This window comes from Syngnathoides biaculeatus, chromosome 7 (assembly GCF_019802595.1).
Source record: "Syngnathoides biaculeatus isolate LvHL_M chromosome 7, ASM1980259v1, whole genome shotgun sequence".
In the NCBI taxonomy this organism is placed as follows: Eukaryota; Metazoa; Chordata; class Actinopteri; order Syngnathiformes; family Syngnathidae; genus Syngnathoides; species Syngnathoides biaculeatus.
Genome location: NC_084646.1, coordinates 20,602,878 through 20,623,117, shown reverse-complemented (window position 1 = coordinate 20,623,117; position 20,240 = coordinate 20,602,878). Strand labels below are relative to the sequence as shown.

Below are 20,240 nucleotides of genomic sequence, written 5' to 3'. Positions count from 1 at the left end.
TACAAAATGAATCAAGTAAGCCAAGAGGCTCCATGGGAAATAGTTTGAAAATCAACATTCCAACCAAGTGCATAAAATAGACGTACCTGTCACGACCCAATGGAACGGAGGTAGGACCCAAATGCAGGACTCGGGAGATGCAAGGTAGTTCGGGGAAAAACGTTTACTATTAGAAGGTCGGGGATTGGGCAGGCAGTCAGGTGCAGCAGTGGTAGTTGGGACGTCGGGCGTAGAGAGCAGGTCACCGGGCAGGCAGGAGTCGGTACACGGAAGATCGATCAAAGCAGGCAAGATCATCAAAGGAGTCAGGCTTATGGGGTTGGTTGAAGAACAGGCGAAGGTCGGTACACATGGGTTGTTGATCAGGGATACGAGAGTGCTAGAACGGGACATGAACCTCAACGATCTGTCCGAGAACCAGTTGTCACCGGGATGGATAATCAGCCCGCATGAGGCGCAGGTGTGTGCCTCCCAATTAGTGCGACTGCGCAGGCACCCGCACAGCCTGGGATGGAGCGGCAGGATCATGACAGCAACCAGATATTGATGACAGCAAATCGGATGTACATAAACACCAGTAGCAAATACGAAATAGGGCAAAGAGGCTTGATAAAAGGTACAAATTGCAAAATGAATAGAAAATAGATAAAAGCTTTATTATACTGTGAGATTCAGATGTAGCAATCATAAATCAAAGAATCTACAGAAACAACAAAAATGGAAATATTTGCTTTTACGTCTGAAAGCTTCATAGGTTTACTACAATGATACGACAGCTAAAATTGAAAAGCTAACGCAGGTTCAAATATAAAGCAATTCCCATTTAATATCACTACTAATCAAATTAGCAAGCGAGTTCCCTGAATATAGTATAAGCTGAATATAGTGATGTGAACCCAGGGAACTTTGCAAACATGTCACAATAACTGGAACTGTCTGGAACTTCTTTTCCTTTCGGCTTGTCCCGTTAGGGGTCGCCACAGCGTGTCATCTTTTTCCATCTTAGCCTATCTCCTGCATCTTTCCTCTCTAACCCCAACTGCCCTCATGTCTTCCCTCACCACATCCATAAACCTTCTCTTTGGTCTTCCTCTCGCTCTTTTGCTTGGCAGGTCCATCCTCAGCACCCTTCCACCAATATGCTCACTCTCTCGCCTCTGAACATGTCCAAACCATCAAAGTCTGCTCTCTAGAATCTTGTCTCCAAAACATCCAACTCTGGAACACGTGTAGAAAAAAGAAAAGGAAGGAAAACAGGAGAAAAAGACAAAGTTGTTGCAATCTTGTTTGTCCTATCGGGGGGATGCTGACAGGGGGACAATCGCATGATTTGCTAAATAAAATGTCACCAATGATGCCGGATTGTATTGCTGCTTGTCCTGTAGCTGGAGCCTAACCCAGCTGACTTTGAGCAAAATGAATGGTATGTACTGGACTGGTTGCCAGCCAATCGCAGGCTGCGTACGGATAAACAATCGTTTTCACTTACATTATCACCTATTGACAATTTAGAGTTTGCAGTGAACTTAAATACGCATGTTTGTGACACGTGGGAGGAAACCTGAGGAGGTGGAGAAAAACTCACACAAGCAGGAAGAGAAAATCTAACCCTAACCCTGAGATAGGCTCCAGGTATTACAAAACCTTTGTGAGGATAAGCGCCTCGGACAATGGATGTACTGTATAGTACAGCTGCTTCTCACGGGAGATATAGCAGTTCTATCATTGCCACGGCAACAGAACACCAGCCGCTTTAATAATGATAATATTGGCAGACTAACCAGGACACCGCGCCTGTGTTGCAGTGTTGGTGTTATGGTTTCTGTTCAAAGACGTGTGTAGAGCTATTACAACAAGATTAAACCTTTTTCCACATAATTCATCAGCATTGGTAAGGCCTAGTACACACAAGTACAGTATTTTTCAATTCTTACATTTTCTTTATCTGCAACAGACCCAGCACACATGAAGATAAAAAGTCAGGCATTTAACGTTTTTTTCTCGAACAATGTGTGTTGGGCACACGGTGGCGGAACTGGTTAGAGCAGGGGTGTCAAACTCATTCTAGCTCAGGGGCCAAATGGAGGAAAATCCATTACAAAGAAGCCTGGACTGCTAAATCATGGCCTACATATGCGAAGTTAATATTCTTTATAACTTAAAAACAAAAACGTCATGACTGTTTCCTTTGTTTTAATAACAGTCCCAAATAGTACAAGCCCGACATCAGCATATTCTAGTAAGACATAAGATAGTGAAGGGGCAGAATCGAGACAAAACCAGCCCAATTGAGTTTATACGTGCACTGGAGCTAAATAAGCTTCCGTACATGTCCAACCTCATTTGCTGCTGTTATGTGATGAAGTTTCCAAAAAAGGGGAGAATCAATGATTGCACATTAAACAGCAACAGGATTTGCTTTGAAAGCCTAATTTATTATAATTACAGCATATATTTTTTTTTATGAGAGATATTCTAAAATAAAACATCATCATTCATGTAAACTCTTTTTATTTAATGGCAGAAATTCATTTGATTTCTTACTTATATGACATAAATCAAAAGGAATATCATCATTCTTGGAAAAACATAAATGTATTTCAAAATGAATGAACAGATGAATTGGTATAAACATGTTATATAAAAAGTTATATTTTGTAATCAGGGGTTTAACAGGAAAAATGGAGATTTGCGTTACTCTTACCGTAGTTTGCATCATAGCAGGAGCGCAGTATTACATTCAGTGGCACGTATGAAATGAATTGTAATCTAACTATGCATACATCTCCAGATGAATATTGCATTCACACTTTTCATTGATGGCATAAGATTTTGTATCATATAGCTCCAAAACCCCACCAGATAAGATAAATAGTATTCATTTTGTTCTTGTAAAATCTCCATCAAAAGGAAAAAGAAATGATAAAAATGTATGATCTGTATCTTTTTAAGAATATTAACAGTATTTCTCTTTGTCTATGTATGTATCTGTGCATGCTGCAATCAAACAGGTACCTTTCTTTAAGCGCCCTTCATCGCTAAGAAAAACCCCTGCAGACAAGTTTAATTCTTCAGTGGATTCTGTAACAAAAAGACAACACAAAGAGACAGAAGTCAACTCTCATTAATAATACTACTACCAAAGAGCAACGGGTAAACATTTTAATAGGATCCTGGTGATAAGATGATGTTTTTCACAAAAAACTAAAATGAGGATGAGCCGTGATATTGTTCCTTTCTCCCTTTGCTTAATAATTGAAGACAAGGGGGCGCCGTGTTTTGGGCGTCAAACGTAGATTAACAGCAGGCCCACCACAGTGACAGCTGCTCACTCAAATAGCAGACACGTCTCTGTTATAGTTTGTATGACGCACACCCCAAATCGAGAGTTCCAAGTCATAAACCAGCAGCCAAGTTTGTGACTCGATACTAAACTCAGGATGTTTGACTTCTTCAACAGACCCTACTATCACAGCCGATTTATTGGTTCACAGGTTCCCTCTGACACCAACCACAGGCATGGCCCGATCTGATTACTATTTGTTACAAATGGTGGTGGTGGAAATCAGATATTATTTGAATGCTGAGGACAGCAAAAGTATTACATAGAAGTCTACTGCTTGAGCACGTCAGCAGGGCAATTTTGGCAAATGAGCTCTACTTCCTGGCAGTAGGGCAGCAAGTGGGAAACGGTGTTGATAGAGCCAAAATCAGATTACTTGAGGACAATAAAGACAATTTAAATGTACTAAAATCTACATTAAAGCATCAAATGAAATCCAATTGTGTTCTATAGGAAGAAAGTAACTTATTGCTAACCACGGGGTTTGGCTTGAAGATGGAAATTTAGAGTCCAGTGGAACATCAAAATTGGAGTGCCCCAAAGATAGTACAGTCTTAAAACTAATCAAAATTTTCAGGAAAATCATGACAGATGACAGCATAACTCAGGCAACCATTAACAATGGGCCACGTTTTGTTTTTCTTTGGCTTCATGGTTTTTTATACACCCCCGATCCATCAATTATTTTAAAAGATGGATAGAAATGGATCATGACATGACCATGTCATTATTTTCATATAAAAATTGATTTAGGCATTTTGCAAATTTACAGTATGCTGGAACAAGGGCTACCGTCAACAAATGGTATCAAGTGAAAAATACATACGAAGGTTACATGACAAACTACATTCCAAGCTGTAAGACAATTTCATCAGATGCCACTTATGACAGTTAAAGACTCTGTAAAGTAAACTCAGATTTGTTTCTCAATACATTCTATATTTGTATAGATTTCATTAAACTATGCAATACTGAATGGTAATGTAAAAGCATTTAACACTTTTTAAGCACCTAGCAAGACAGTTTGGTTTGGGCAAGAGTCGCCCCTCCCCCTCTTCTTCTTCTTTTCCTTTCGGCTTGTCCCGTTAGGGGTTGCCACAGCGTGTCATCTTTTGCCATCTTAGCCTATCTCCTGCATCTTCCTCTCTAACCCCAACTGCCCTCATGTCCTCCCTCACCACATCCATAAACCTTCTCTTTGGTCTGCCTCTCGCCCTTTTGGCTGGCAGCTCCATCCTCAGCACCCTTCCACCAATAAACTCACTCTCTCGCCTATGAACATGTCCAAATGTGCAGTGTCACATTTTCTCTATATTTAGCATAAAGAATGGTTAACTTTTGTTTTGACAGTTGAATGATTGACAGCGTTCTCTGTACAGTTAGCAATTAATCACTTACATTGGTGACAAATGAACAGATTGAACAGATCTGTTTTAGCTACATTGTTTCCTGTGAGTGATGAGTGTACCAAAACCGATTGCGCTGGACTTTTGAGATTCCATTGCAATTCAAAACAAACAAAATGTGATGGATAAAGTAATGGACCACAACACCGTAAAGGGTAACAGAGGGGAAAAAAAATAAAAATAAAAAAAAGGTATGTGAGCACTGAACCTGAGAAGAGGTTCCTGGGAAGACTCTTGTGGAGGAGCCAACTGCTGGCTTCACAAAGACTTTGATGTCTTTCTGCAGCAGAAATACACACTCAAGCTAAAATACGGCATACTACAAATGACTCTACAAATGAACTGTGGGAGTACATCGAAAAAATTGTTTTTCGGAAGGCTTTTCTGACAGACTACAACCTGAAAAATAATCCCCAGAAGGCTGCACTAAGTGTGCACAGTGTTTCTAAATGGATGTTCATGTGGCGGTAAATGGGGCACTTTGTCTCCAACAAAGTAACACAATCACGGTTTTTCTCAAGCCTTCATTTCTCTTCACTTTGACAAACGTGGTGACCAATTGCGTGGGTCAAGTGAATAAACGCAAAATGCTTAACAGACATATTTCCACACTAGAGTTTTGTGCCTAATAGTCACTTTTAAAACACTTGTTTTTAATCAAACTTTTGAGTTCTTAGCAGTCAAAAGTGCAAGCATACAGTTTAAAGTTAGTTTCATGCTTGAATAAACGTTTATGGCTCCATTTACAATGATTAATTATTACAGTGTTTGGCGAATCTGTGCCCCACCAGATTCAGCAGTTGAGATGGTGGTTACAGTTTCTTACAGAGTTCACTTTATAAATCTGTATAAGTAGTTCATCACATACATATCTTTTTTTTTTTTTTTTTAATCTGCATAAGTAGTTAATCACATACAGTATATGTTTTTAGCTATTGTATAGGACCAGGTCCCTGTCAAATCTCATAGTCCTTTCTCTTCTGTCTGATGCAATACCGGTATCTTAGCATATGCAGTTTTTTTTTTTTTTTTTTTTTAATGGGTCGCACAAATTCTACTGACGGATGTGACATAACTGAAAAAGTCTGTGCAACTCTTTTGATCTACAGTGTTGCACCTGCTGCACAGGATATTAGCATCAGAGAGAAATTGGATGTAAAACTGCATTAGACAGTAGGACACTGCAGCAGAACTGTATTTTCTTGATGCGTAGCCTACACAAACAACACATTAGTGTGCAGAATGTTTCAGTAGTTTCACTGCCCTCTACAGTGTGACATTTACAAATTTAATTTATTCACACATTACACCCAATGTGATCCTTTATGAGGACAAAGTATTGATCCTTTGGAAAGCCCCCACCTAAATCACTTAATAAATAAATGGCAACAAATCAGAGGGATTCATTCCTAAAATAATAATAATGATAATAAATATCATTGTGCATCATTACAAAATACTTTTTCAACATCTGCTGGGTTTGGCTCGGGCTCAAGAGAGTGGGATTTTATAAAATACATAGTTACTACCTGCTGTTGCCCTTTTGAAACTTACATCAGCAACAGCAGCAGCGGCAGCAAGCGCTTGATCCAGATCTCCAATGATGTCAGCCTCGTCCTCCAATCCCACAGAGAGTCGGATCAGGGTGTCACTAATGCCCAAAATGGCTCTCTCCTTCTCGGGCACCGACGCATGAGTCATAATTGCCCTGCGTTGGAAGAAGAATTTGATAAGAGTGGCGTAAGCCATTTGGTTCAACACATCAGGCACACATCAAAACCCCAGGGTTCATCAAACTTGCCAAAAGGCTTGAACACTTCTCATGCACATGCAAAAACAGGATTAATTACACGTTCAATTACTACATGCTGTACCAGCCATCCATTCATCCATTTTCTTAGCTGCTTATCCTCACAAGGATCCCGGGGCATGCTGGAGCCTATCCCAGCTGTCAACGGGCAGGACACAGGGTACACCCTGAACTGGTTGCCAGCCAATCGCAGGGCACATCGAGACAAACAGCCGCACTCACAATAACACCTAGGGGCAATTTCGAGTGTCCAATTAATGTTGCATGTTTTGGGGATGTGGGAGGAAACCGGAGTGCCCTGAGACAGCCCACGCAGGCACGGGGAGAACATGCAAACTCCACAAAGGCGGGTCCGGGATTGAACCCGGGACCTCAGAACTCTGAGGCCAACGCTTTCCAGCTGATCCACCATGCTGCCCACATGCTGTACATACACAATGCAAAATGATGACTTGTGGATATTATATTTTGTATACAATTTATTAATTTACATAATACAACATAACATGTAGTAAATTGTTATTGTTTAATATACAACAATTTCAATTATGTGAATTTGGGTGCTTAAAATTCAAGCATTAAAAAAAAAAATTACTTCTCTCAGCATCCTAAAACTAAATACTTTTGATCACTGCTTCCCTCTTGTGGGACTTTGCCTATCATTGCACCTCTACATCCATCCAACCTTTCAGTATTGCTTATCCTCACTAGGATGGTGGGTATGCAGGAGCCTAGTGCAGCTATCTTCAGGCGAGAGACCCAGAATTGGTTGCAATCAATGGCAGGGCACATATAGAAACTATTCACACACACATTTACATCCACACCTACAGTCTGGAGATTTTACACTATCCAATTAACCTAACATTCATGTTTTTAGAATGTGGGTGTTAACATGCAAACACCACGTAACTTGCAAAAGGCCGAATTTGAAACTGGGTCCTTAGAACCACGAAACAGATAACGGGGCCCCTGGACTCTGGACACATCCATCTATCAATTTTCTGAGCCGCTTATCCTCACAAAGGTCAAAGGAATGCTGGAGCCAATCCCAGCTATCATCGGGCAGGAGGCGGGGTACACCCCAAACTGGTTGCCAGCCAATAGCAGACTCTGGAAACAGAGTTGTGAAAAAGTATTGGTCCTCTTTTAAGATTCTTATTTTTGCATAGGTTTGTGCCTTTGTTTAGGGTCATCCCAAAAAAAAAAAAAAAAAAAAGTAAATGGTGGTTTTATTTATTAAGGAAACGAAAACTATTCGATGTTACATTGCCCTGAGTTAAAAAGTATTTGATTCACCTTAATAAAGCCTATAAATTAATGGCAATGTTGAAAATGATCAGTATTTACTTTTTTGGAAGCTCATTTAAATCATTGATGGTGGTGAGTGCTGTAGAAATTCTCACCTAGCCCACCACATTGGCTGGGGCCGGCCCTGATTAATGGAACCATGAGCTTGCCTCTTTAATAAAAAATCCCAAAGAGGAATGTTCAGCCATCAATTTGTTACCGCAAGCTGAAGTTCAGTTAGGTTCTACACCAGGATAAATATCCAAAACACACACACAAACAATAGGTTTTGAAATGGCCTAGTCAAAGTCCAGACTTAAATCCGATTGAAATGTTTGAAAATCTTCAAAGACTCATTGCCAGTTGTAGGAAAGGCTTGATTTCAGTTGTTGCTTCTGAGAATGCCCCCAAAGTTTACATACTGTTAAATTCACTTGGGTTGAACTTGTCAAATATTTACATTTGTTGACGATCTTAAACATTAAAATGGGGAAACTATGAAAAAATATAAGGATGTGAGAAGGGGCCAGTACTTTTTCACAACAATGTATGTTTTCCCAGTAGTTATCCACATTCACTATCCATCCATTTATTTTCTATAGCACGTGTACTTCGGGGCGAGAGGTGGGGTGCACCCTTGTCGCTAGTCAATTGAAGGCCAGAGAACTAATGATTCACAGTTACATTCACACCTACATTAGACTATTCCATTCATGTTTTTGTAATGTGGGAATTCACATGCAAACCACACAGGAGGGTCGAAGCCGAGCTTTGAACACATATTAAACGATAATAAACAATATCCAATAATACTTACGGATGTTCTGCTAAACTTTCATAACCACCAAGACTCTCAGCTACTGAAAACACCTAAAATTGAAAAGCCACAGAAGCCAATTGGTGACATTCACAGGATATGATACATGGCCATTTTAAAATGCACCACCGTTAATCATAATTTTAAATACTTCAAATAAAAATTACAAAGAGTGATTTTAAGTCAATATCTACAAATATTATTGGATTGTTTTACAAGACTATAAAAACAAACATGGAATAATAAATAATGAATACACACACCCCTTTAGTTTGCACAACTACTATTACCACAGATTAGAATGAGTTTATGTAAATACTGCAGCCAATTACTTTGAGACTCTTGAGGAAGGCCTTGGCATGTTGGAGTTTCCCTTTAATGTAGAAGGTAATCATTCCAGAACATCCTGTGCATTGTCTTTTTACCACTTCATACTGCGGGTGAGAGGGCAGACCTGTGACAACAAGGGCGGGGTGGAGTATTTCAATAAAGTACTGTACCGCTAGACAGTGCAAAGCACACCCACAGCTTTCATTTCCTATTAAGAGCGCTTCTCAATGCGTGTCAATGACACTTTAGTTTAAGAAGCCAGCTTTTTCAAAAGTCAAAGTGTGTAAAGATATGGTGGGTCCAATTATCAGCATAAAAGAAACAAGAACAACAATGAGTCAACTTCCAATTAATAATTAAAAAAAAAATAAATAAAAACTTCATTGAATGTGCTTCATAAATGCAGTGGCTCATTACGTTATAAGCAATGTGGAAACACCGCTGAAGTTGAAAAAAGGACTTTGGGTTCTTGTTAATGCAAATTTGTAAATCTATAAAATGTGTGTTATGGATGAGAGGATACACGTTCTCATGTGGGTTTTCTCTAAAACTCAATTTTTCCTCCCACATTCTGAAGATGACATGCATGTTAGGTTAATGGAAGGCTCATAAATTGTCCATACTGTAGGTATCAACGTTAGTGTGAAAGATCGTTTGTCTATATGCACCCTATAATTGGCAGAGGACCAGCCAAAGGTACACTCAAATTCAGCTGCAATAGGTTCCAGCTCTGAGACCCTAAAGAGGATGAGCTCTATATACAATGGATGGACAGGTGATGTTACATGCAGTATGTCCTTATGTACTGTACAGAGCCAGAAGCCTTGTCGGATTACAAGACCTGGGTAGATGACACGCTCCACTCTGGAATCAGCCTCGAGAAACTTGGCTGTGGCCATGGCATTCTTAAAGTGGCACTCCATGCGCAGATGCAATGTCTTCAGTCCACGGTTGACAAGAAAGCAGTCAAAAGGGGATGGCACACCCCCTAGAGCTAAAATGAAAAGACACACATAAAGAGACAAAATTTTAAAAAACAATTCACAAAGCCTCCTGTGCAGCAACACATTTCCTCTAATACTCTGACTCATTTGGGTTAGATGCTTGAGAGTTATTTTCTGTTGTCTCATCCGTACAGCTACATTCAAACCGCTACAGTACAGTAATCAATTGTTTCTCATAAGAGTTAAATTTCAGAACCCTCCTGGATCAGAGAATAACATTGACATAGTGGATAATTACCGATGAATATATTTGAAAGCTTCATATATGGAATTCAATGGAAGAAATACTTTTACAGAGGGCTGCTTATTAATGGGTGTTGTAGGCAGTGGCAATTGTCATGGTGCTTACTGCTGCTTCCCACAGTTCCTTGCTATCCTCTTTAACTACAGGTTGCAGAAAATCATGCTAAACATTCCTTTTTTCTCACTGTTGTTCTATATTGTTGGCCCAACCAGTTCCATATTCTTCCATAATGTGTGTGCATTTGCTATAGTGTACGTCGGGATAAGTTAGTATTTGTGAAAATATTACGTGAAACTCTCCCTGTAATGTGTTAGCACATGCTCAGTAATCTTTATTTTTCTGCTACGTAAGAGCTCTAAGACTAAGCTCACACTGCAAGGTACAACGCACAATTTTGATTTTTTTTTTTTTTCCTCAAAACTGTGTATGTCATTGGTTAAATTGCGACGACTTCTATGGATTCTCGAACAACTGTGATATTATACCCCTTCTGATGATGTATAAGTAGGATGCATGTTACGTGAGCCATCACATTAGATATGTGTACAAGTTATATCTACACATGAGTGACGGCCAAGGTCGGGTATGGGGGGGGTGTAATTGTACTGTTCACTAGTGATGTTAAGGTCCATGTTGAAGCTTCGAAGTGTGTGCCAAGTAATCAGCAAAGATCTTAGCAAAGTGTGGTTCAGAAAGTGGTTTCAATGAAGTTTGAACTGTCCTGAAGCACCACACCGTGTGACTGATCCAGGAAGTGGTCTGTGACTTTGCCGTGTCATTTGAAATGCAGTATAAGGCAAAGCAACATGTGATGGAGTCGACCTGCACATCATGTGCTTGTTTTGGTTGGTGTTTGTTTAGTTATTTGCGAGTGTTTAAAAGATGGAACCAGCGACAACAAGAAAGTTTTCCCCTGTTGGGGAGTTCTGTGAGTTCAGCATTCCATATAGTGACTTAGACTATTTTTCTCTTTCTCTCAGGAAGCAAACTGTGGCAATGCCTTGACAGATCCATTCAGCAAAGTAAAACTCCCACAACTACATCACTGACAGTATATGCAACAATCGAAGTACAGAAATACCTGGGAGAACCAAACATAGACGGACAAAACGACCCACTGCAGTACTGGAGAAAGCAAAGAAATTATTTTCTAGATGTATTCACACGAGCTGTAATGTACCTTTAAACTCAAGCTTCATCTGTGCCTTGTGAAAGGGATTTTCTCCAAAGCAGAAGAAATTCTCACCAAAAAAAAAAAAAAAAAGCAGAACCACCTTAGTCGTGGGTCTTGAGAGAAAGTACTTTTTTTTTTAAAATTAAAAAACAATGAAAAAACAATAGGGTTTTAAATTTCTATTTAATTACATGCACTACTCCAAGTATCAAAAGTGCATTCCTATTTCTAATGCAGTGTTTCACTGTGGTCACATCACTTGTTTTGTAGTTGCGAACTAGATTTTAGTATATTTTATTAATCTCTTGGTGTGCCATAGAGTAAATGATTCCTAATGAAGTGTTGGTACATGTGCCGGTACAGTTGACTGGAAGTATCAATTCCACATCATACCATCACTACTGTTCGCATTGATATGAAAAAGTAAGATATGTCTCATTGGGGGTAGGTTGGGGGGGGGGTCCCCTGCAGTGTAAAGATAGCCTATTTCTCCATATGAGTCTTTGTGCTCCCACATTACAGTCAAATAGCCACTTAAACCAAACTGAACCAAAGATATGCAGGTGAATAATACATTAGATCAATCGATATAATCTATGATAGGCTAAATCCGCATAATTCAATAGTTATATAGTGAGAGATTATTGTACAGCACATCAAACAGTAACTGAGGAACTGGTTTGAATTTTATGAACACTATCCTGACACATTATATCTGCACTTTTGGACCTTGGCTTTTGCTGTGGGTACAACAGGACAGCTTTTTACCACTTTTCACAAATGTTTCACTAAGTCATGTTAGGCAAGTTGATGTTCGCTGGGTTCATCATAATTGTTGACTTAAAAGAGAAGAAATAATTTGTACTGTCATGAAGGACAAAAAAAAAAAACATTTAAAACTTAACAGTGAAGCACGCACTGGGAAGGCATGTAGCACCGAAGGAGCCCCAGGGTTTCAATGACTCACTCAAAAGACACTGCACCCACATGAGTGGGGAGTGGTCTTAAGCACTCGGCTACCGTTGCCCCAAAGTGTGTTCTGTCCACTCACCATTCTGTAGAAACTTCAAGCGGTCATAGACATCCTCTCGGTTGACTGACACCAGGCCCATAACTGCGTCACTGTGACCTGGCAATCATACAAAAAAAATGAATGTGGATCATCCCAGACAAGACCGTCAGCAAATATTTGACATTATACAGTAGGTTCAGATGGAGTGAATGACATGCTATGTTCCAAAGTATGGAGGTCAATTTAGAAAACTAATACCCCCTTACCCAATCTGGGTTAGGGAAAAAAAAAAAAAAAAAAAAAAACTAAACTCAATGCCAGTAGCACTTGAATAAAACACACACACAGACCACGTGGTGCTATATTCTCAAACCCAAGGCTATTTCACCCAATCAAATGCCTGAAGTCATTCTTGGAAAAATATATTTGTATGTGTCGTTTGCATGTTAATTCCCACATTCCAAAATATGCAAGTGTAAGCAAATGAGTGTTGACTGAGTTAGGTGATGAGATGAAATACATGTTGACTGAGTTAGGTGATGAGACAGAAAAACGTACTGTGCTTGAATTTTTTGGGTGACTTTTTAGGTTGTGGCAATATTTTCTGTATTGTGTATTCTACGATAAGCATTGTGAAACACTAACATTTATATTTCTAGTTTATTGCTTGGAAGAATTTGGAAACAAAATGCACAGAACAAGGGCTCCTGATTAACATGGCAGCTGCTGTCCACCTAAGACTAAACACATGGAGTTGCCACGTGATCCCAAACATAAAAATTATTGAGTCACTTGCTACATGGGGTTAAAAAATAACCTTGGATAATGAGACACTTTTAACTGCGTTTAAATGTTATGTTGACATTACCCAGCTCTAGGTGTCCACCAAACCCTCCCCAAATCTTCATCCTTCCTGTCTTATTCACTCCTTCTCTGAACTCAAACCTCAATTCTCATCTAACTTACGACAATTTAACGGTGGAAAAAAAAATGAAATCCTATTCATAGGTACCTATTCATAGGTAACAACTCCGCACCATATCCAAACGTTTTTCCACTAATATTTCATTTTATTTACTGTGCTGTGAAAATTTTATGCATATCTATCACACACAAACAATTAAAATTATCAAACCAATTTCAAGATCTCTTTCAGAGACAACACAAAGAAATACAAAATGCAGTTTTTAGTAAATTTATTAAGGCACAAAAAACAAAAAAACAAAAATCCAAACCGATCTCTCTGGCCCTTTGTGAAAATGTAATCCCACCCCCCAAATCACAATGTCACTGCGACTAACCACAAATTTGGGAAAGGCGAGGTAAATTTAACAAGCCACCGCCAAACCTGATCAGGACCATACTTGTGGAATCAAGAAACCTCTTAAATAGAATCTGTCAGAGAAAGTGAATCAAGCTACAACACCTCAAGAACCAATGCATCATGCCACGATCCAAAGAAATTCAAGAAGAAATGAGGAAAAAAGTGATTGATTTATATATTGTCAAACAATATATAAAACACAAATACTAAGTTTGGCCAAATCTTCACCGTGGTGGGCGATAACTTTGTGGAAAGTTAATTCAAGGTGACCTGTAATGGAGTTTAAGGGGGGAAAAAAAACTAACAAAATTAAACAAACTTGCCATTAATGTAGCAATGCCAAGAATGACAAATGTCACTTTTACAAGTAAAATGGCAAGTGGATAAACCTTACTTACCGTTCATATATTTGGTGGCTGAGTACATACAAACATCTGCTCCCTGAGACAAAGGGCGCTGGGAGAGGACACAAAATAAGTGTGAATAAATCGTTTTTTGCGCATTGTTTAAACTTCAACTGAGAGAACCTTGTCTTATTGTCACACCTGAAAGTAGGCAGACATGAAGGTGTTGTCCACTACGACCAGGATGTCTTTGTTATGATCGTGCACCAAGTTGGAACAGGCCCTAATGTCGACGACCTTCATAGTGGGATTGGTGGGCGTCTCGATCCAAACCATCTACACAAGCAGCAACGACAACAAGACAAAGCAGGGGAAGTTGGGATATGCTGCAAATAGGGTGTGCTGCCTGCAGACAAATATTTAATTGGCTGTTACTTTGTAAACCTGGAGTGATATCCATTTTTTTGGTTTGAAAAAATATATATATTTTCACCCAAGCAACTAATAGAAGAGATTACACAAAGGTGTTTCAGCCCATCATCTCTACTAACATGTAATTGTATTTTTACCAAATTATACTCTTTATATTTCGTGAATGCCCTATTCATTTCTCGCGCTGACTCATTTGATGGCACACCAAAAATGATGTAGCAAAAACAATGGCATGGAAATGACTATTTATACCTCAAAATGGGTGGACTGTGAACTTGTGTGTTATACAGTGAAGAAAATAAGTAATTGAACACCCTGCTATATTGAACGTTCTCCCACTTAGAAATCATGGAGGGGTCTGAAATTTTCATCGCAGGTACATGTCTACTGTGAGAGAGATAAATCTAAAAAGAAAAATCCAGAAATCAAAATGTATGATTTTTCAAATAATTTATTTGTGTGATAAAACTGCTAATAAGTATTTGAATACCTGAGAAAACCAATATTAATATTTGGTACACAAGTCTTTGGAATTACAGAGGTCAAACGTTTCCTGTCGTTGTTCATCAGGTTTGCACACACTGCAGGAGGGATTTTGGCAAACTCCACCACACAGACCTTCTCTAGATCAGACATGTTTCTGGCCTGTCACTGAGAAACAGAGTTTCAGATCCCTGCAAAGATTTTCTATCTGGTTTATGTCTGGAGAATGGCTAGGCCACACCAGAACCTTGATATGCTTCTTACGGAGCCACTCCTTGGTTTTCCTTGCTGTGTGCTTCGGGTCATTGTCATGTTGAAGGACCCAGCCACGACCCATCTTCAATGCTCTGACTGAGGGAAAGAGGTTGTTCCCCAAAATCTCACAATACATGGCCGCGGTCATCCTCTCCTTAATACAGTGCAGTCGTCCTGTCCCATGTGCAGCAAAACACCCCCAAAGCATGATCCTACCACCCCCATGCTTCACAGTGGAGATGGTGTTCATCATTCGTCTTCCTCCAAACACTGTGGAATTATGACCAAAACGTTCCATTTTAGTCTCATCTGACCACAAAATTTTCTCCCATGACTCCTCTGTAACAACCAGATGATCATTGGCAAACTTAAGACGGGCCTTGACATGTGTTGGTTTAAGCAGGGAAACCTTACGTGCCATGCATGATTTCAAACCATGACGTCTTAGTGTATTACCAACAGTCACCTTGGAAACAGTGGTCCCAGCTCTTTTCAGGTCATTGACCAAGTCCTGTCGTGTAGTCCTGGGCTGATTCCTCACCTTTCTAAGGATCATTGAGACCCCACGAGGGGATATCTTGCATGGGGCTCCACTCTTATTGAGATTGACAATCACGGTTTGCTTCTTCCATTTTCTAATGATTGCTCCAACAATGGACCTTTTCCACCAAGCTGCTTGGCAATTTCTCCGTACCCCTTTCCAGCCGTGTGGAGTTGTACAATTTTGTTTCTGGTGTCTTTGGACAGCTTTTGGTCTTGGCCATGTTACAAGTTTGAGTCTTACTGATTGTATGGAGTGGACAGGTGTCTTTATGCAGCAAACGACCTCACACAGGTGCAACTGATTCAGGATAATACATGGAGTGGAGGTGGACCTTTAAAGGTGGACTAACAGTTCTTTGAGAGTCAGAATTCTTGCTGATGGACAGGTGTTCAAATACTTATTTGCAGCTGTATCACACAAATAAATCGTTAAAAAAATCATGCATTGTGATTTCTGGACTTTTCTTTTTAGATTATCTCTCTCACAGTGGACATGCATCTAAGATAACAATTTCAGACCCTTCCATGATTTCTAAGTGGGAGAACTTGCAATATAGCCGGGTGCTAAATACTTATTTTCTTCACTGTCGCTTTAAGTCTATAGAAAGGTGACCAAAGAGGATACATGTATTCTTCACTTACTTTAGTGTTGGGCTTCAGACCCGCCTTCAGTTGTTCTAGTTTGGTACAATCAACTAAGGTGATCTGCAGCCCAAATTCAGCAGCAACTCTTTGGAAGTAGCGGTTTGTACCTTGTAAATTCACAAAGTATAGGTCACCACCTCACGCAATTCAATGGCAATTTTCTCCGAGTGTGGATTGAGAGAGTACTCACCTCCGTAAACATCATCCATGCAGACGATTCCATCTCCTGCTTTCAACATGTGAGTGATGGTCACTGTGGCAGCGAGCCCTGAAGCCAAAGCAACGCCTGCACCAAAATAATGCGAAGAACACATGGATCAAATTTCCATACAAATGCGGTGTATCAGCCTCACAGTTCTGAGGGCCCGGATTCAAATCTGGCCTTGGGTGTGTGGAGTTTGGTTGTTCTCCCCCTGCCTGTGTGTCTCCCACCCCGGTAATCCGGTTTCCTCCTACATCCCAAAAACATGGTTGATTGAAGACTCCAAATTGCACGTAGCTGTGAATGTGAGTGACTTGTTCATAAGTCCCCTGCGATTGGTTGGTGACCGGTTCAGGGTGCACCCCACCTTTTGCCCAGAGTTAGCTGGGATAGGTTTCGGCATGCTTGTGACCCTAGTGAGGATAAGTGGTATGAAACATGAATGAATGGTTATTTAGGTGTAAAATTTAATTCTTCATAAACAAAATGCAAAAATGATACAGATTTGACAACTTTCCTTCCATCCACGAATGAGGCCCTACCTTCAATTCCCCAATTATATTGTTGTATGTTTATTGTTAAAAAAAAAACTGCTTCAAAACAACTCCAGAGTCCTCAAAGAAATAAAATTCTTTCAAGCCTTCACCAAGACGTTCCAATTAAGTCTCCATGTGTACATATTGTTTCACTTACAGTACTTTGCCCCATCCAGCGCTGCCACAGCCTTTTCAAGACAGTTTCTTGTAGGGTTTCCACTGCGGCTGTATTCATACCCCTGTATAAAAATATGACCATGCAGTAAAAGAACTTTAAACAGAGCATGCACTTAATGCCATCTTAAAAGAGGACAAAGCAGTTCCTGCTGCACCAGTCTGCTGAAGAACCCTGAGAATGATGCATTCTTCAGTTTCACTTTTAGCATCACTGAAACCAATATACTTTATTATTATGTATTAGTTGACCAAAAGATTGCTTTAAAGCATTTTCTCCTTTAGTGGCAGAAGATTTGCTTTGGAGAGACAAATACTAAACAGTTAAAAATTGCACCCCTATGGTACAAAAACATCTCATAGTTCCGCGATCAAAAGCAACATGTTGCAACTATCAACTGAGGCACATTTTTTGGTTGTCTGTAATAAGTAACTGGATTGTGCAATACATTGTTATTACTCCAATCCATATGTAATGGTTACGATGAAAACTGTGCGACTCTGCTTTGAAAAAAATGAAGAAAACATCCATCCACTCATTTTCTGAGCCGCTTGTCCTCCCAAGGGTCATGGGAGTGCTGGAGCCTATCCCAGCTATCTTTAGGCAGGGTACACTCTGAACCGATTGTCAGCCAACTGCAGAGCACACATAAACAAACAACCATTCGCACCCATATTCACACCCACGGGCAAATCAGAGTCAGTCAGCCTGTAATGCATGTTTTTGGGATGTGAGAGGAAAACTGCGAGAAAATGAAGAGAACATGCAAATTCTACACAAGCGGGCCCAGGATTTCAAACCCTGTCCTCAGTACTGTTAAGCAGATGCTCGAGCAGTCGTCCACCATGGGGTCTGATACAACATCATCATTTTTTGGATTATTTTACAGAACCTCAAGCAATGGCTACACGACACCCTGGCTTCCGGGGAACTCAGTATGAGAACCAGTGTACAACAGCGTTTTCCAGCTTCAGCACAAATTGTGGTTACACTGTAACCTCAGTACTGTGTGTAAGTAAACGTGGATTCACATCATAGTGCTCATTGTCTACTAAAATAAATCCCTGTGAACAGGGCCATATGTGCCGAAGCAATGTAGATAAACGAGTTCAGTTAAGGAATTTCAAGTACACTCAACAGTGTACAGACTTGAGGCTTCATCCCACAAGCCATGTAATAGATATTCTGATCTATGGGATGTGTACCCCAGGTAAAACTTTGGCACGCTTGTGAAGTCAACCACACCAGAGTTCAAAGAACACTGGCCAGGGTCACTAAACTAACAGGCATGGGGTGAGAATGTGTAACTTTGAAATGTGCATGTTTGTGTACTGCTGTACTGTACTTTAAAACCATCTTATCACGGAGGGATGGACACCTGCGGGAGGGGGGCCTTTTTTCCCCTACTTTTGACAAGACCAATAGCAGCATGTCACCATGGGATGAAATTATCATTACTATCTGAAGCATGCCATATCATGTGAGATTAAACATAATCGTTCAATTGTTATATAGGTTGAGACCTACCTAGGAAGTCTCATTCAATAGAAGACCCCCCCCCCCCACACCCCCACCAATAAATAAATAAATCACGATTATCTGGTCAGGTGAAATGGATACAAAAGGGTATTACAACACTCATCTTTATTCGTAGGCGTGATTTCGTGACAGTACATTTAAGGCCAGGCTGTACTCACGGAGTGCTTTCCGGGTTCGGTCTGTTTGAACGTGGTCGCCATCGATATCGGCGGCACCACGGCCCTGGAGTTCCACTGCTCCGGCTCCTGACCAACGTGGATGGCGTCGGTGGCGAAAGATTGGAAGGCCGGATGGAAGCCGGCGAATAAGTCATCTCGGTCGCCCTGAATGTGATTCTCCATTGCCATGCGGTGCAGTTAAACCGATCAAAAACCCGTCAAGTGGAAATGACAGCGTAATCCAGGCGCCACACACAATAGGAAGAAAACCTTGTTTGTGTACCGGTTCAAGCTCTTCTTTTTCAGCCAATTGGCGCCCGGCATCGTGGAAGGCTTTAGCGTCGATTGGCGGACGTTTAGGGCGTTTACAGCACGTGACCCCGCACTTTGCTGCAAGACACACGCGGGAGAGCGCTGGCTGATGTAATGTTTCATGTCATGCCAATCATCTCGTGTCATTATAATTAGAAGTTTATAACTCTGGTTATTCCAAACTAAGGACTATTTTAAACCAATTAAAAAAACATGCATAAAACCAGAAATTATGAGAACCACTCAATCCTGTTTAACCTTTTTCTCGCCAAAGAAATGTGACTGCGCTTCCATCGACGTTCCCTAGGGAGTGGAAGCGTTTCGCAAAATTCATCAAACGTGTCCATATGATCAAAATCGTTTCCCGTTCTATCTCCGCCTCTTGTAAATAACCCCCCCCCCTCACACACACACACACAACCCACACACATATAGTCACTGTAATGTGCCCACATTACAGGTTTCCAATAAAAAAGACACTACATACTAAAATACTACATGGGCTTTTAGTACATACTTTATTTTGAATGCTTCTTTAGAATTGTACCGAGGACATACAAAAAAAATCCCACCTTTGATGCCGAGCGACCAGTCCAGAGTGCACTCCGCCTCTTGCTCAAATCAGATGGAATTGGCTCAAAGTCACCCGCAACGAAAACAAGGATAAACGGCACAAAAAACAATGGTGGACAACAATCTTTTTTTTTTTATCCAAATACATTATTATTATCATAGTACATATTTAGGTGTACAGTTTTTATTATTTGTTACTGACTGGAATTATTTATGTTTGTATTTTTTAAAACCTTAAACAATTTCCGAATTTGTTTTGACGTCCTCTTTCCGGTTGTAACCTTTTCTG

At 40.2% G+C, this 20,240-nt stretch overlaps 1 protein-coding gene across 4 annotated transcripts; it reads right to left on the bottom strand.

Moving 5' to 3' along the window:
* Positions 1-635: 635 nt before the first annotated feature.
* On the bottom strand, positions 636-20,080 carry LOC133504050 (cystathionine gamma-lyase-like). 4 transcript variants are annotated; one of them, XM_061826199.1, is made up of 14 exons: positions 19,951-20,080; positions 19,067-19,456; positions 17,352-17,433; positions 16,647-16,742; positions 16,454-16,563; positions 14,300-14,434; positions 14,153-14,210; positions 12,470-12,547; positions 9,838-9,990; positions 8,999-9,120; positions 8,667-8,719; positions 6,304-6,457; positions 3,016-3,081; positions 636-1,218 (listed from the first exon to the last, which is right to left on the bottom strand). In XM_061826199.1, the coding sequence occupies exons 2-13, from the start codon at positions 19,253-19,255 to the stop codon at positions 3,064-3,066; spliced, it is 1,248 nt and encodes a 415-aa protein (XP_061682183.1). In that variant the 5' UTR covers positions 19,256-19,456; positions 19,951-20,080; the 3' UTR covers positions 636-1,218; positions 3,016-3,063. The 4 variants fall into 4 exon arrangements, with proteins under 4 accessions (XP_061682183.1, XP_061682182.1, XP_061682180.1 ...); XM_061826198.1 differs by lacking the exon at positions 636-1,218 and having other exon boundaries at positions 2,495-3,081; XM_061826196.1 differs by lacking the exons at positions 636-1,218; positions 3,016-3,081 and adding an exon at positions 4,447-5,029.
* Positions 20,081-20,240: the final 160 nt, after the last annotated feature.

Bases quoted from the DNA above. Each gene is read 5' to 3' on its own strand.
- LOC133504050 (XM_061826196.1), bottom strand. From the start codon at position 19,255: ATGGCAATGGAGAATCACATTCAGGGCGACCGAGATGACTTATTCGCC. The intron at 16,564-16,646 runs GTGAGTACTCTC...TGAATTTACAAG, and splicing joins CATGGATGATGTTTACGGAG to GTACAAACCGCTACTTCCAA. The intron at 5,030-6,303 runs GTAAGTTTCAAA...TTTCTGCTGCAG, and splicing joins CCGCTGCTGCTGTTGCTGAT to AAAGACATCAAAGTCTTTGT.